Source organism: Triticum aestivum, chromosome 5D (assembly GCF_018294505.1).
Source record: "Triticum aestivum cultivar Chinese Spring chromosome 5D, IWGSC CS RefSeq v2.1, whole genome shotgun sequence".
NCBI classification, from domain to species: Eukaryota; Viridiplantae; Streptophyta; class Magnoliopsida; order Poales; family Poaceae; genus Triticum; species Triticum aestivum.
This window is the reverse complement of record NC_057808.1, coordinates 548,294,167-548,310,100: the sequence shown is the minus strand read 5'-3', so window position 1 is coordinate 548,310,100 and position 15,934 is coordinate 548,294,167. Positions and strand designations below refer to the sequence as shown.

Sequence of the window (15,934 nt, the reverse complement as noted above, 5' to 3'; positions counted from 1 at the left end):
GCTCCACCACTGTTCGAACCCACAGCCTTTTAGCCCTAGCACCCCACACACATGTTGCCTCTTGCGTTCATGTGTGATGCCCTGCCCCTTCACCAGCAGTGACTTTCCAGTTTTCTTGCAACACGTCCATGGCACACGAGCTACGGCAACTCATTTGTTTTGCCACGTATGATATAAGACATTTTTCTCTCAGCCGAATGAAGGCAAAATAAACATTGCAAAAAGAAGAAGTATGAAGGCAAAATAGAGACATTCACCACACTAAGTACTATGACTTCAGTTGACCCGCTTATTGCACACCTTGGTTAATATAACAACGACACGGAATAATTAAACAAGTAAATCATTCGATAAATGTAATATTTTCTTGGTTGTACTGCCCAATGTCATCACCGCTCATGTGGCACTTAGGCATGTTACTAGGACGAGGCCTCATTCTAGATTCAGGAGTGTTGCCTTCCTTCACGATGAACATAGTGCTCATCCCCCACACTGTATGGCGGTCGAAGTGGCAATGCATGAACCACACACCTAACCAATCAAAATAAAAGCAGAAGTTAAGCTCGGTTAAAAGTCTTGATCCAAAAAGAATTATGTATAGTATAATTCACAGCCCAAATATTAAAATGGCTTATTACCAGGGTTTGTAGCACGGAAGCGCATCGCGGTCCACCCAAGCTTAGGCACCGTGACCGTATTCTGGTATGGTGGGTCGACCAAGTTGTACTTGGATGGGTCCTTGGTCTTGTCAAAGTTCCCAACGCCCATCCCTACAACATAAAAGGCGAAGCCGTGCAGGTGCATGGGGTGGGTCTCGTTGCTCATGGCCGTGTCCTGGAACACCACCTCCACGACGGAACTATAATTTAGTACTTTCACCTTGGTACCGGCCTTTGTGAGCCTGAACTCCTTGGAATAGCTGTCGTTGGTGAAGTTGAAGAAGAATGGTGGTTTTTTGGGGAAGTCTTTCTCGAAGACACCTGTGATGGAGTAATAGTACGCGTCGAGGATATCGGTTTGGGGGTTGTCAAAACTGACATTGTTGAGGCTTGCCGCGAGGCGGTTGCCATTTTCACATGATTGACATGGGAGAATGTTTGTGGCTAAGGTGATGAGCATGTGCTCGTCGACATGTGTCGGCACATCCACCGGGTGGTCCTTGCTGGCTAGGGACCGAAGCTGGGATGTGTACTCTGTTGCCGCAGTTATGTTGTCGCTTGCTGGAAGGTTGGGGAAGTATGGTTCCGATCGTGCAATGGGCGGCGCGTCCATGTATTCAAGGATGGCCGTGGCAGTGCTGTTGTTGTACACCAAGTTGGTTCTTGATGCGAATGTCCTCGACGCCATGTAGTAGCTGCTATTGGATGAACGGTCAGCCTGGAGGAGTGCATCCATTGTCTGTCCAGGCGAAATCATGATGTTCTCGACAGTGAATGGCTTTAAGTAGCGTCCCTCGGTGCCGACAATAGTGAGAAGGTGCTCGGCGACGCCGAAGAAAAGATCGTTGGTGAGTCCGGCGTTGATGATTCGTAGCAGGTACGTCTTGCCGCTCTTCACGGACACTTTGAAAGTGTTCTCCTCGGAGCACGGGAATAGGTCTCCAGGTTGGCCGTTAATAGTTGTCGCATCCGAGATATTAATGCCACTGCCGGTACGTAGGGCCTCCTCCAAAATATGACTCACGTTGGCCTTCCACCACTCACCTGCATGCATAGGTATCAAAATCCCGTGCACCACATATTTTGCGTCTATCATAAATATATATACACGATTGCAAGAAACTGTAACATTGAACATGTACACACCGAGGATGATGGGTATGTCCTTGTGCGGCTTCTTGAAGGGATAGTCAGTGCCGTGCTTGGGGTGGATGATAATGGCGCCATGGACACTAGCACGATCAAACTCAGTGTGCGCATGCCACCAGAGTGTGCCCTCCTCCTCCGATAGGACAACGGTGTAGGTGAAGTTGGCACCAGGGTTGATGGGACACTGCGTTATGAACTCTGGGCCGTCGTGCCAGGGGTTTCGTGGCTGGTCCACTCCATGCCTGCAAATCATTTGAACGAACCCATTGGTTACATATGCATGTCAATGTGTAGATGAACGCAATGTACTCCCTCCGTTTGGGTTTACAAGCCCTGCTTGTATTTTGTGTCATAATTTGGCCATAAATTTAATTTGTAAAATATAAATTTCATGTAGTAAAAATAATATCTTTCGGAACTTCTTTCAAATACGAATCCATTAATACAAATATTTTGTGATATTTAATTTAAAATTTTCTAGTTAAATCTATAGTCAAAATTTTGAACAAAATACAAAGGAGACTTGTGAACCCGGTCGGAGGAAGTAGATGAATGTAACTAGATGATACCTCATGTGTTGCTGCTTAAATTGGTTGCCATATATTTCAGTAGGATTGATTGTATGTAACATGAATATTTATATTAATTGAGTTGCAACTTAAAATAAAGGATTTATTATAGTTGATTATATTACGGTTATAAACTATGTACTGAATATAAGTAGCTTAGTTGAACAGATGGTTTTCATGCATAGTGGCAAGTTGAGATGAACATTTTCACCTGCATGCTTCCATGTTCAGGTGACATGTGCTTCCATATGTTGATGTGACATATATAAAGGATATACATGTTAAGAGAAACTAATTTGTGAGGATCGCCTATTTAATTATATTTATATGATTAATTACCAGTGGATGGTGATGGGTTTATTGCCCTGGTTGTAGACGTTGACAATGAAGACCTCCCCCTTTTGCGCGGTGATGGTCGGGCCGGGGAACTGGCCGTTCACGGTGAGCATGCTTTTCTGCTCGCAGATCCTTGTGTAGTTGTTCTCCTTGACCTGCAAAATGTGTATATGTCCCTCGTTATGTATTCCCTCCGTTTTATAATGTAAAACGTTTTTTAATACTACTTGCCAAAAAATGACTTACATTATGGAACAGAGGGAGTAGTTCACTTACGTAACCAAAAATATGTACGGTGGACATAGATGCTACATATACATCAATGAAAATGCATGCATGGCATGTGAACATGCGAAGTAGACTTACGTAGAAATCGTAGACCTTCATATGCCTGGAGTAGCTGATGCTCCAAATGTAAGCTGATGTCCAAGTGTGAGCACCACTGCAAGTAACCAAAGCACCGCCGGCAACACCTTAGCCATTGCCGGCCGGCCACAGATCCCGTCAAGCCGTGTACGCAGGTGATTGGCCATGGACCGGAGCTGGCTAGGTAGGTAACTCATGCTTGCTTATCGCTGGAAGTGACTGACTGCGGAAGGTGGCTTATTCGCTTGGGTATTTATAGCAGCCGAGCTAGGAAGAGATCGATTGTTCGGTCGCCCATCGAGAGGTCGGCCTACCAACCGACGACGTCATGTTCTCGACATCATGAACTAGTTGATGCGTATGTGTTATGCAGGCCTGGTTTTACGGTACTATGCGAAGTTTGGTGCCACATTATTTTGTGTGGCCAGGACTGAAGAAACAAGCTAGACGTGCATTGTAGTACAAGAAGAAAACAAAGGCAGATCCTATATTGATGGAATGTAACCGCAAAGTGGATCAAATCATTACTATTTACTTATTTTTGCGAATGGTGGATCAAATTAATGAGGAGGTTAAGAGGAGATCAGTACAGAGTCTAGTGGGTAGTGGTTATCTGACATATAAGGTCAATGTATCACACGGTACTCTTGACGTGAGGGAGCTCAGATGGTTCATTCCTTGTGGTGGAGCTAGCCAATCAAGATTCAAGTCCGAGACTTGGCACCGGTGCTTGTATTTTCCTAGATTTATTTCAGGGTTTCTTTAGTAATGTTTGTTTGATGGGAGACAACATTCATGTCGCCTATGAGGCGTCTATGATGATTTTCAATCTCAAGATTTGATAGCTCAGATGTGAGCGTCTATGTTTGACGGTATTTCTACAAGAAAACTCGGAAATGTTAGATGTGGAACTGAACTTCCACACGTGTCCGTGTGATTTCTTTTCTAGTTAGGTCAATATTAATTTGAGGTTGATTTAAGTACTTTCTGTTGATTTCATGCATGTTATTATTAGGAGTCACGAGTGTTTTAGGACGGGAAGAGCAAATTAGTTGTGATTTGATCGTGGGGCTGCATTAACAATGTCACCTATAATGATGTTGAGCTATGTTTTTTGTTAAGGCTGGATTTCATTCACTCAAATGAAATACTCCCTCCATTCCCTTATACAAGTCCACTTTATATTTTTATGTCTAACTTTGACCATTGTTTTTACCAACAAAAATTGAGTTGTATGCCACAAAAAGTATTTCATTGGAAGCACATTTCAAAGAACTTTTCGACGATATATTCTTTATGACATATAATCCATATTTTGTTGACAAAAATTATAAGTCAAAGTTTGACACAAAAACGAAGTGGCCTTGTATACGGGAATGGAGGGAGTATTATTGTATTAAGGAGATACAAACAAAATTAGCACATCCCTGGTCTTTGGAGGACTAGGATGTACATGGCCAACACTAATACACAAAGAATCACGTCGACAAAGGCAAAAGTCCTAGAAAACTGAATCTCTGCCTAGGTGGAGGAAAAAGAAGAAGAAAGGAAAAACTTTGACGTGATCAAAACAATGATTAACGAACCTCAACTACAACCATTCCTACCAACCATCTCTTGACATCACAAAAACAAGGAGAAAGGTTATCTAAGAGCAACACTTCCAGGAAAGGAATGATGGTCAAGCGCATCGTCACCGTATCCAACCACTAGATATCAAATCCTATATTCTCAACTTGAAGATAAAGTCTGGGAAAATTCGAGAAATGCCTTGAACAAGGTAATGGCGCAAAAACACTGCCATTGCCAAGTACGACTAACTAGGGTCAAACCTAGAGTTTTCAGCTCGAAACTCAAGACCGAATACTCGAGAAGCACCATCAAATCAAAATCAGCATGCGTTGTCACCACCAGTTTCCTGATGTTGGCGTAATATGCCAACCCCATGTTAATAGGTTTCGACAAACTGAGGAAAAACAAAAACTAAGAAAACGAGCAACCGAAAAACTAGAAAAAACCAAAAACTAGAATAAAAATATCAAAACCAGAAGGAAAAACCAAAGCCCAGAAGCACAATTGCGTTTTCACTTTTTTGGAAGCAGAGGATGTGCTTTTATTTTATTTTTCTCGGGAAAGCACAGGTTGTGCTTCTCGCATAAGCAAAGTTGTACTCCTCGCGGAAGTAGAACACATGTTGGGTTTCCCCTTTTTTCAGTGAAAGCACATTTGCTTTTCCCTTTCGGAAAGCTTAGACTCTGCTTCTCGCTTCTCGCAGAAGCACATGTTATGATTTCCCTTTTTCGGTGAAACACAACTGTGTTTTTTCTTTTCAGGAAGTATAGTTGTGTTTCTCGTGGAAGCACATATTGTGTTTTTTCTTTTAGAAACACAATTATGCTTCTCGCGGAAAAAGGTTGCTTTCCAGAAAAAAAAACCAACTAAAAAATTCTACCCAAAACCTGGAAAAAAACCAAGAAAAGAAAGAAATCCAAAAAATATAACCAGAAAATGCGTGAATTTTTTTTAAAAAAATCTCGAAGATATGTCCAGAGCGTGACACGTGGCAGCGATTGAGCACACCACCTGGTGTGCTCTCACGCAAAAAAAGTGAACTTTGTAGGAGCCCTCCCAAGGATACCCTTTGATTTGGAGCCCATTGTTTTTTTCGCTTTTAGTTTTTCTTCTTTAGTTATTTTGTTTTTGTTTCTTTTTTAATATTTTATATTTTAAAAAATGTTCAAGAACCCCAAATCCAACAATAAATGATCTGAATTTATGAAGAAACACGATTTTATAATTTTTCACATAATATAAATGGCTCATAATTTTTTATTTTTTTTAAATGTTCTTTAACTTCAAACTATGTTCTGAAATTTATAAAATATTCTCCGTTTCGGAAAATGTTCGAAAATTCCTAATTTGTTCACAAATTTCAGAAAACATAATCAATTAGACAAATGTTCACAAATACAATTTTTTACAAATACAAAAGATGGTCATGTATTTAAAATATTTTCTTTGATTAAAAAAACAGTAATTTGAAAATTATTGCCGTATTTCCAAAAGAAGTTCATGAATTTTATAAATGTATGCTTATTTCTGAAAAACATTGTGTGATTTTAAAGAATGTTGACAAATTTGGAAAAGTGCACGAGTTTGATAACATCTTTGATTAAAAAAATTAAATTAAATTAAAAACATAAAAGGAAAAAAGGAAATGCAATAAAAATATAATAAAAAGGAGAAACCGTATTCAGGGAAGGTTTTAGAACCTTCTGAAACAAGTGGGGGAAAAGTCGGAGTGGGCTGGCCGACAGAGAGGACGAGCGCACAACAAGGTATATGGTCCACAAAATCAATACGAAGGGCCCGATCGAACGAATGTCCACAAAAACCATCCAAATTAGCTGGCAGGCAATCTGTGTTTTATTTGTACCGTGGTCTACTCCCCTTCATTGTTCACCAACAGTGCACTTAAAAAACAAAGGGCTTATCCACACACACACAAAAGGAGTAAAGGGCATTTTAAAATCTTCAAATAAATAAAAATAAAAATTACATATACATATAGACTAGATAATTGCTCGTGTGTTTCAAGGAGGGAATCTCTACTCTTATAAAAAACAGAGTTGGTGATGATGGTGTGCCTGCCATCCTGCAATTAATATAGGCCGTCTGATTTATATCTGATGGATAGGAAGGAAACTATGTCAATTTTGCAAAAAGATACCCACACCCTCTCCACATTTGCAAATAAGGCCTTCTCTTGTTCATCCTTTTCTCCCACAACATAAACTACTCATACAAATGCATCTTGATTTTCCATGCAACGCATGGACATCTTGCTAGTTACATATAAATATTAGGTTTGCTCGTGATTTACTTGCCCATATTACGTGATTGTGTAAAGAAAAACATTAGTAAAAAATTCATACAAATACATATACATATTAGGAGGACTAGGATGTACATGGCCAACACTAATACACAAAGAATCACATCGACAAAGGCAAAAGTCATACAAAACTGAAGCTCTGCCTAAGTGGGGGGAAAGAAGAAGAAAGGAAAAACTCTGACGTGATCAAAACAACGATTAATGAACCTCAACTATGACCATTCCCACCAAGCATCTTTTGACATCACAGAAAAAAGGAGAAAGGTTATCTAAGAGCAACGCTTCCAGGAAAGCAATGATGGTCAAGTGCACCGTCACTGTATCCAACCACTCAATATCAAAGCCTATGTTTTGAACTTGAAGATAAAGTCTGAGAAAATTCGAGAAATGCCTTGAACAAGGTAATGGCGCAAAAACACTGCCATTGCCAAGTACGACTAACTAGGGCCAGACCTAGAGTTTGCAGCTCGAAACTCAAGACCGAATACTCGAGAGGCACCATCAAATCAAAGTCAGCATGCGTTGTCTCCACCACTTTCCTGATGTTGGAGTAATATGCCAACCCCATGTTAATAGGTTTTGACAAACTTTGTTTTTTCACAAAAAAACCGAGGAAAAACAAAAACAAAGAAAACGAGCAACCGAAAAACTAGAATAAACCAAAAACCAGAAGAAGAAAAAATCAAAACCGGAAGGAAAAACCAAAGCCCAGAAGCACAATTGTGTTTTCACCTTTTTGGAAGCAGAGGATGTGCTTTTATTTTATTTTTCTCGGGAAACCACAGGTTGTGCTTCTCGCATAAGCAAAGTTGTGCTCCTCGCGGAAGCAGAACACATGTTGGGTTTCCCCTTTTTCAAGTGAAACGCATTTGCTTTTCCCTTTCGGAAAGCATAGACTCTGCTTCTCACAGAAGCACATGTTACGATTTCCCTTTTTTCGGTGAAACACACCTGCGCCTTTTCTTTTCAGGAAGTATAGTTGTGTTTCTCATGGAAGCACATATTGCGTTTTTCTTTTAGAAACAGAATTATGCTTCTCATGGAAAAATGATGCTTTCCAGAAAAAAACCAAGTAAATTTTTTCCCCCAAACCCTGAAAAAAACCAAGAAAAAAAAAGAAATCCAAAAAAATAACACCAGAAAATGCGTGCAAAAATTTAAACAAAATCTCGAAGATATGTCCGGAGCGTGTCACGTGGCAGCGATTGAGCACACCACCTGGCGTGCTCTCATCCTAAAAAAGTGAACTTTGCAGGAGCCCTCCCAGGGATACCCTTTGATTTGGATCCCCTTTGTTCGTTTTTAGTTTTTCTTCTTTAGTTATTTTGTTTTTGTTTATTTTTAATATTTTAAAATTTTAAAAATGTTCTGGAACCCCAAACCCAACAATAAATGTTCTGAATTTATGAAAAAACACGATTTTATAAGTTTTTCACAAATTATAAATGGCTCATCAATTTTTTATTTCTTAAATTTTCTTTAACTTCAAAATATGTTCCAAAATTTATAAAATATTTCCCCTGTCAGAAAATGTTCGAAAATTCCTTTTTTCCCAAATTCAAAAAAAAAAATCAATTAGACAAATGTTCACAAATACAATTTTTTTAGAAATACAAAAGATGGCCATGAATTTAAAACATTTTCTTAGATTTAAAAAACCAGTAATTTGAAATTTTTTGCCGTATTTCCAAAAGAAGTTCATGAATTTTATAAATGTATGCTTATTTCTGAATAATATTGTGTGATTTCAAAGAATGTTCACAAATTTGGGAAAGTGCACGAGTTTGATAACGGCTTTGATTAAAAAAGAAAATCAAAAGTAAAAACATAAAAGGAAAAAAGGAAATGCCATAAAATATAATAAAAAGGAGAAACCGGATTCAGGGAAGGTTTAGAACCTTCTGAAATAGGTGGGGGAAAAGTCGGACTGGGCTGGCCGACAGAGAGGACGAGCGCACAACAAGGTATATGGTCCAAAAATCAATAGGAAAGGGCCCGATCGAACGAGTGTCCACAAAAACCATCCAAATTAGCTGGCAGGCCATCTGTGTTTGTATTTGTACCGTGGTCTACACGCCTTCATTGTTCACCAACAGTGCACTTACAATAAAAAAAGGGCTTATCCACACACACAAAAAAGGAGGAAAAGGCATTTTAGAATCTTCAAATAAATAAAAATAAAAATTACATATACATATAGACTAGATAATTGCTCGTGTGTTGCAAGGAGGCAATTACATATAAATATTAGGTTTGCTCATGATTTACCTGCCATATTATGTGATTGTGTAAAGGAAAACATTAGTAAAAAATTCATACAAATACATATACGTATTAGGAGGACTAGGATGTACATGGCCAACACTAATACACAAAGAATCACGTCGACAAAGGAAAAAGTCATACAAAACTGAAGCTCTGCCTATCTGGAGGAAAAAGAAGAAGAAATGAAAAACTCTGACGTGATCAAAACAACGATTAACGAACCTCAACTATGACCATTCCCACCAACCATCTCTTGACATCACAGAAATAAGGAGAAAAGGTTATCTAAGAGCAATGCTTCCAGGAAAGTAATGATGGTCAAGCGCACCGTCACCGTATCCAACCACTAGATATCAAATCCTATGTTTTCAACTTGAAGATAAAGTCTGTGAAAATTCGGGAAATGCCTTGAACAAGGTAATGGCGCAAAAACACTGCCATTGCCAAGTACGACTAACTAGAGCCAGACCTAGAGTTTTCAGCTCGAAACTCAAGACCGAATACTCGGGAAGCACCATCAAATCAAAGTCAGCATGCGTTGTCGCCACCACTTTCCTGATGTTTGCGGAATATGCCACCCCCATGTTAATAGGTTTCGACAAACTTTGTTTTTTCACGAAAAAACCGAGGAAAAACAAAAACAAAGAAAACGAGCGACCGAAAAACTAGAATAAACCAAAAACCAGAATAAAAAAACCGAAACCGGAAGGAAACACCAAAGCCCAGAAGCACAATTGCCTTTTTACCTTTTTGGAAGAAGAGAATGTGTTTTATTTTATTTTTCTCGGGAAAGCACAGGTTGTGCTTCTCGCATAAGTAGAGTTGTGCTCCTCGCGGAAGCAGAACACATGTTGGGTTTCCCCTTTTTTCAGTGAAACACATTTGCTTTTCCCATTCGGAAAGCATAGACTCTGCTCCTCGCAGAAGCACATGTTATGATTTCCCTTTTTTCGCTGAAACACAACTGTGCTTTTTCTTTTCAGGAAGTATAGTTGTGTTTCTCATGGAAGCACATATTGCGTTTTTTTCTTTTAGAGACACAATTATGCTTCTCACGGAAAAATGATGCTTTCCAGAAAAAAAAACAAGTATTTTTTTACCCAAATCCTGGAAAAAAAAGAAAAAAAAGAAATCCAAAAAACTAAAACCAGAAAATGCGTGCAAAAATTTTAAAAATAAAATCTTGAAGATATGTCCAGAGCGTGTCACATGGCAGCGATTAGCACACCACCTGGCATGCTCTCATGCTAAAAAAGTGAACTTTGCAGGAGCCCTCGTATGGATACACTTTGATTTTGAGCCTCTTCTTTTTTTTCGTTTTTAGTTTTTCTTCTTTAGTTATATTGTTTTTGTTTCTTTTTAATATTTTAAAATTTAAAAAATGTTCAGGAATCCCAAATCCAACAATAAATTTTCTGAATTCATTAAGAAACAAGATTCTATAATTTTTCCAAAAATTATAAATGGGCCATAATTTTTTAAATGTTATTTAACTTCAAAATATGTTCGGAAATTTATAAATTTTTATCTCTTTCGGAAAATGTGCAAAAAATCCTTTTTTCCACAAATTTCAGACAAAATTAATCATTTAGACAAATGTTCGCAAATACATTTTTTACAAATACAAAAGATGGTCATGAATTTAAAAGATTTTCTTAGATTTCGAAAAAACAGTAATTTGAAAATTATTGTCGTATTTCCAAAAGAAGTTCATGAATTTTATAAATGTATGCTTATTTCTGAATAATATTGTGTGATTTTAAAGAATGTTGACAAATTCAGAAAAGTGCACGAGTTTGATAGCGGCTTTGATTAAAAAAAGAAAATGAAAAGTAAAAACATAAAAGGAAAAAGGAAATGCAATAAAATAATACGAAAAAGGAGAAACCGGATTCAGGGAAGGCTTTAGAACCTTCTGAAACAAGTGGGGGAAAAGTCGGAGTGGGCTGGCCGACAGAGAGGAGGAGCGCACAACAAGGTATATGGTCAACAAAATCAATAGGAAAGGGCCCGATCGAACGAGTGTCCACAAAAACCATCCAAATTAGCTGGCAGGCCATCTGTGTTTGTATTTGTACCATGGTCTACACGACTTTCATTGTTCACCAACTGTGCACTTAAAATAAAAAAAGGGCTTATCCACACACACACACAAAAGGAGGAAAAGATATTTTAAAATATTCCAATAAATAAAAATAAAAATTACATATACATATAGACTAGATAATTGCTCGTGTGTTGCAAGGAGGGAATTACATATAAATATTAGGTTTGCTCATGGTTTACCAGCCCATATTATGTGATTGTGTAAAGAAAACATTAGTAAAAAAATTCATACAAATACAAATACATATTAGGAGGACTAGGATGTACATGGCCAACACTAATACACAAAGAATCACGTCGACAAAGGCAAAAGTCATACAAAACTGAAGCTTTGCCTAGGTGGAGGAAAAAGAAGAAGAAAAGAAAAACTCTAACGTGATCAAAACAACGATTAATGAACCTCAACTATGACCATTCCCATCAACCATCTCTTGACATCACAGAAACAAGGAGAAAGGTTATCTAAGAGCAACGCTTCTAGGAAAGTAATGATGGTCAAGCGTACCGTCACCGTATCCAACCACTAGATATCAAATCCTATGTTTTCAACTTGAAGATAAAGTCTGAGAAAATTCGGGAAATGCCTTGAACAAGGGCGCAAAAACACTACCATTGCCAAGTACGACTAACTAGGGCCAGACCTAGAGTTTTCAGCTCGAAACTCAAGACTGAATACTCGGGAAGCACCATCAAATCAAAGTCAGCATGCGTTGTCGCCACCACTTTCCTGATGTTGGGGTAATATGCCACCCCCATGTTAATAGGTTTCGACAAACTTTGTTTTTTTCACGAAAAAACCGAGGAAAAACAAAAACAAAGAAAACGAGCATCCGAAAAACTAGAATAAACCAAAAACCAGAATAAAAAAAATCGAAACCGGAAGGAAACACCAAAGCCCAGAAGCAGAATTGCGTTTTCACCTTTTTGGAAGCAGAGAATGTGTTTTATTTTATTTTTCTCGCGAAAGCACATGTTGTGCTTCTCGCATAAGCAAAGTTGTGCTCCTCGCGGAAGCAGAACACATGTTGGGTTTCCCCTTTTTTCAGTGGAACACATTTGCTCTTCCATTTCGGAAAGCATAGACTCTGCTCCTCGCAGAAGCACATGTTATGATTTCCCTTTTTTCGGTGAAACACAATTGTGCCTTTTCTTTTCAGGAAGTATAGTTGTGTTTCTCATGGAAACACATATTGCAATTTTTCTTTTAGAAACACAATTATGCTTCTCGCGGAAAAACGATGCTTTCCAGAAAAAAAAAACAAGTATTTTATTACCCAAATCCTGGAAAAAACATGAAAAAAAGAAATCCAAAAAAATAAAACCAGAAAATGCGTGCAAATATTTTAAAAATAAAATCTCGAAGATATGTCCAGAGCGTGTCACATGGTAGCGATTAGCACACCACCTGGCGTGCTCTCATGGATACGCTTTGATTTGGAGCCCCTTGTTATTTTTCCTTTTTAGTTTTTCTTCTTTAGTTATTTTGTTTTTGTTTCTTTTTAATATTTTAAGATTTTAAAAATGTTCAGGAACCCCAAATCCAACAATAAATTTTCTGAATTTATGAAGAAACACGATTTTATAATTGTTTTCAAAAATATAAATGGGTCATAATTTTTTTTATTTTTAAATGTTATTTAACTACAAAATATGTTCGGAAGTTTATAAAATTTTATCTCTTTCGGAAAATGTTCGAAAATTCCTATTTTTTCACAAATTTCAGACAAAATTAATCATTTAGAAAACTGTTCACAAATACATTTTTTACAAATACAAAAGTTGGTCATGAATTTAAAAGATTTTCTTGGTCATGAGTTTGATAGCGGCTTTGATTAAAAAAAGAAAATGAAAAGTAAAAACATAAAAGGAAAAAGGAAATGCAATAAAATAATACGAAAAAGGAGAAACCGGATTCAGGGAAGGTTTTAGAACCTTCTGAAACAAGTGGGGAAAAGTCGGAATGGGCTGGCCGACAGAGAGGACGAGCGCACAACAAGGTATATGGTCCACAAAATCAATAGGAAAGGGCCCGATCGAGAGTGTCCACAAAAACCATCCAAATTAGCTGGCAGGCAATCTGTGTTTGTATTTGTACCGTGGTCTACACCCCTTCATTGTTCACCAACAGTGCACTTAAAAAACAAAGGGCTTATCCACACACACAAAAAAAGGAGGAAAGGGCAGTTTAAAATCTTCAAATAAATAAAAATAAAAATTACGTATACATATAGACTAGATAATTGCTCGTGTGTTTGAAGGAGGGAATCTCTACTCTTATAAAAAACAGAGTTGGTGATGGTGGTGTGCCTGCCATCCTGCAATATAGGCCGTCCGATTTATATCTGACGGATAGGAAGGAAACTATGACAAGCAGAACACATGTTGGGTTTCGCCTTTTTTCAGTGAAACACATTTGCTTTCCCTTTCGGAAAGCATAGACTCTGCTTCTCGCAGAAGCACATGTTATGATTTCCCTTTTTTTGGTGAAACACAACTGTGCTTTTTCTTTTCAGGAAGTATAGTTGTGTTTCTCATGGAAGCACATATTGCGTTTTTTTCTTTTACAAACACAATTATGGTTCTCGCGGAAAAACGATGCTTTCCAGAAAAATACCAACTAATTTTTTTTACCCAAAACCTGGTAAAAGACCAACAAAAAGATAAAACCAGAAAATGCGTGCAAAAATTTAAAAAACAAAATCTCGAAGATATGTCCAGAGCGTGTCACGTGGCAGCGATTGAGCACGGCAACTGGCGTGCTCTCATGCTAAAAAAGTGAACTTTGCAGGAGCGCTCCCAGGGATATACTTTGATTTGGAACCCCCCTTTTTTTTCGTTTTTAGTTTTTCTTCTTTATTTATATTGTTTTTGTTTCTTTTTTAATATTTAAAATTTTAAAAATGTTCTGAATTTATGAAGATACATGATTTTGTTTTTATAATTTTTTTCACATATTGTGAGTGGCTCAAAATTTATTTATTTTTAAAAAAATGTTCTTTAACTTCGAAATATGTTCTGAAATTTATATAATATTCTCCCTTTCGGAAAATGGTCGAAAATTCCTATTTGTCACAAATTTCAGAAAAAATTAATCAATTAGACAAATGTTCGCAAATACAATTTTTTACAAATACAAATGATGGTCATGAATTTAAAAGATTTTCTTAGATAAATAAACCAGTAATTTGAAAATTATTGCCATATTTCTTAGATTTAAAAGATTTTCTTAGGTTAAAAAACAGTAATTTTCTTAGATGAATTTTATAAATGTTTGCTTATTTCTGAAAAATATTGTGTGATTTTAAAGAATGGTGACAAATTTGAAAAAGTGCACGAGTTTGATAACAGCTTTGATTAAGAAAAGAAAATTAAAAGTAAACACATAAAAGGAAAAAGGAAATGCAATAAAAATATAATAAAAAGGAGAAAACGGATTCAGGGAAGGTTTTAGAATCTTCTGAAACAGGTGGGGGAAAAGTTGGAGTGGGCTGGCCAACAGAGAGGACGAGCGCACAACAAGGTATATGGTCCACAAAATCAATAGGAAAGGGCCTGATCGAATAAGTGTCCACAAAAACCATCCAAATTAGCTGGCAGGCCATCTGTCTTTGGATTTGTACCGTGGTCTACACCCCTTCATTGTTCACCAACAGTGCACTTAAAATAAAAAAGGGCTTATCCACACACAAAAAAAGGAGGAAAAGGCATTTTAAAATCTTCAGATAAATAAAAATAAAAATTACATATACATATAGACTAGATAATTGCTCATGTGTTGCAAGGAGGGAATTACATATACATATTAGGTTTGCTCATGATTTACCTGCCCATATTATGTGATTGTGTAAAGAAAAACATTAGTAAAAAAATTCATGTCCACAAAAATGGAAAAAATGTCGGTGAAAAATGGATATATGTAAACTATTTATTAGCAATTCACACCTTTGTCCTTTTTGTGTAGCTTACGAGTTAATGGGATTAAATAAAAATTAGATATATGTACAACACATCTATGCAAGTGGGATATTTTTTTAGAGTTTTCGGAACATCTAAATTCGAATTCCTTCTTTTAAAGCATTGGGCTCCATGAAAGCCACCGGGTCCCAAAACGCCACTCTCCTAGGAATAGATCACTATCCCAACAAATTTTCTTTTATTCTTAGATTTTTGGGCTAATTACACATTTTATGTGGTGCTCCCCTCCTTTTTTTAAATGAACTTTATATATGTGTTGGGAAATTATACTGTTTTCCCTTCTTTCAGGGCGTGCCGTTGGGTTTGTAGTTCATGTATTAATGTTGTACACTCAATTCACAAAAAAAATATTGTTGTAGAATCAAACAGGAATTACATCACTTTATTTGTTTCTCTTTAAAGGCAAGAAAATATATGCCAGCAAAAAAACATTCTTCGTTAGAAAGAATCTCATGGTCAATTTTGGAGTGGTTTTATAAACATTCTTTGCTTTCTTTCTTCCTGTGGAAGAAAGAGGACCCTTTCTCTAGGATTTTCTCGTGTCTCCTGCCGGTGCCGTCACCGGTCTACCTCGTCTCATGTTGTCTTTGGACCATGGAGGCGCGGTGGATCTT

At 37.3% G+C, this 15,934-nt stretch overlaps 1 protein-coding gene across 1 annotated transcript; it reads right to left on the bottom strand.

The window, feature by feature from the left end:
- Positions 1-343: 343 nt before the first annotated feature.
- LOC123121185 (putative laccase-9) lies at positions 344-3,409 on the bottom strand. The gene is made up of 7 exons (XM_044541107.1): positions 3,398-3,409; positions 3,080-3,155; positions 2,960-3,021; positions 2,717-2,868; positions 1,806-2,050; positions 639-1,703; positions 344-531 (listed from the first exon to the last, which is right to left on the bottom strand). Exons 1-7 carry the CDS (start codon positions 3,407-3,409, stop codon positions 344-346), a joined length of 1,800 nt encoding a protein of 599 aa, XP_044397042.1.
- Between the last annotated feature and the right edge of the window lie 12,525 nt (positions 3,410-15,934).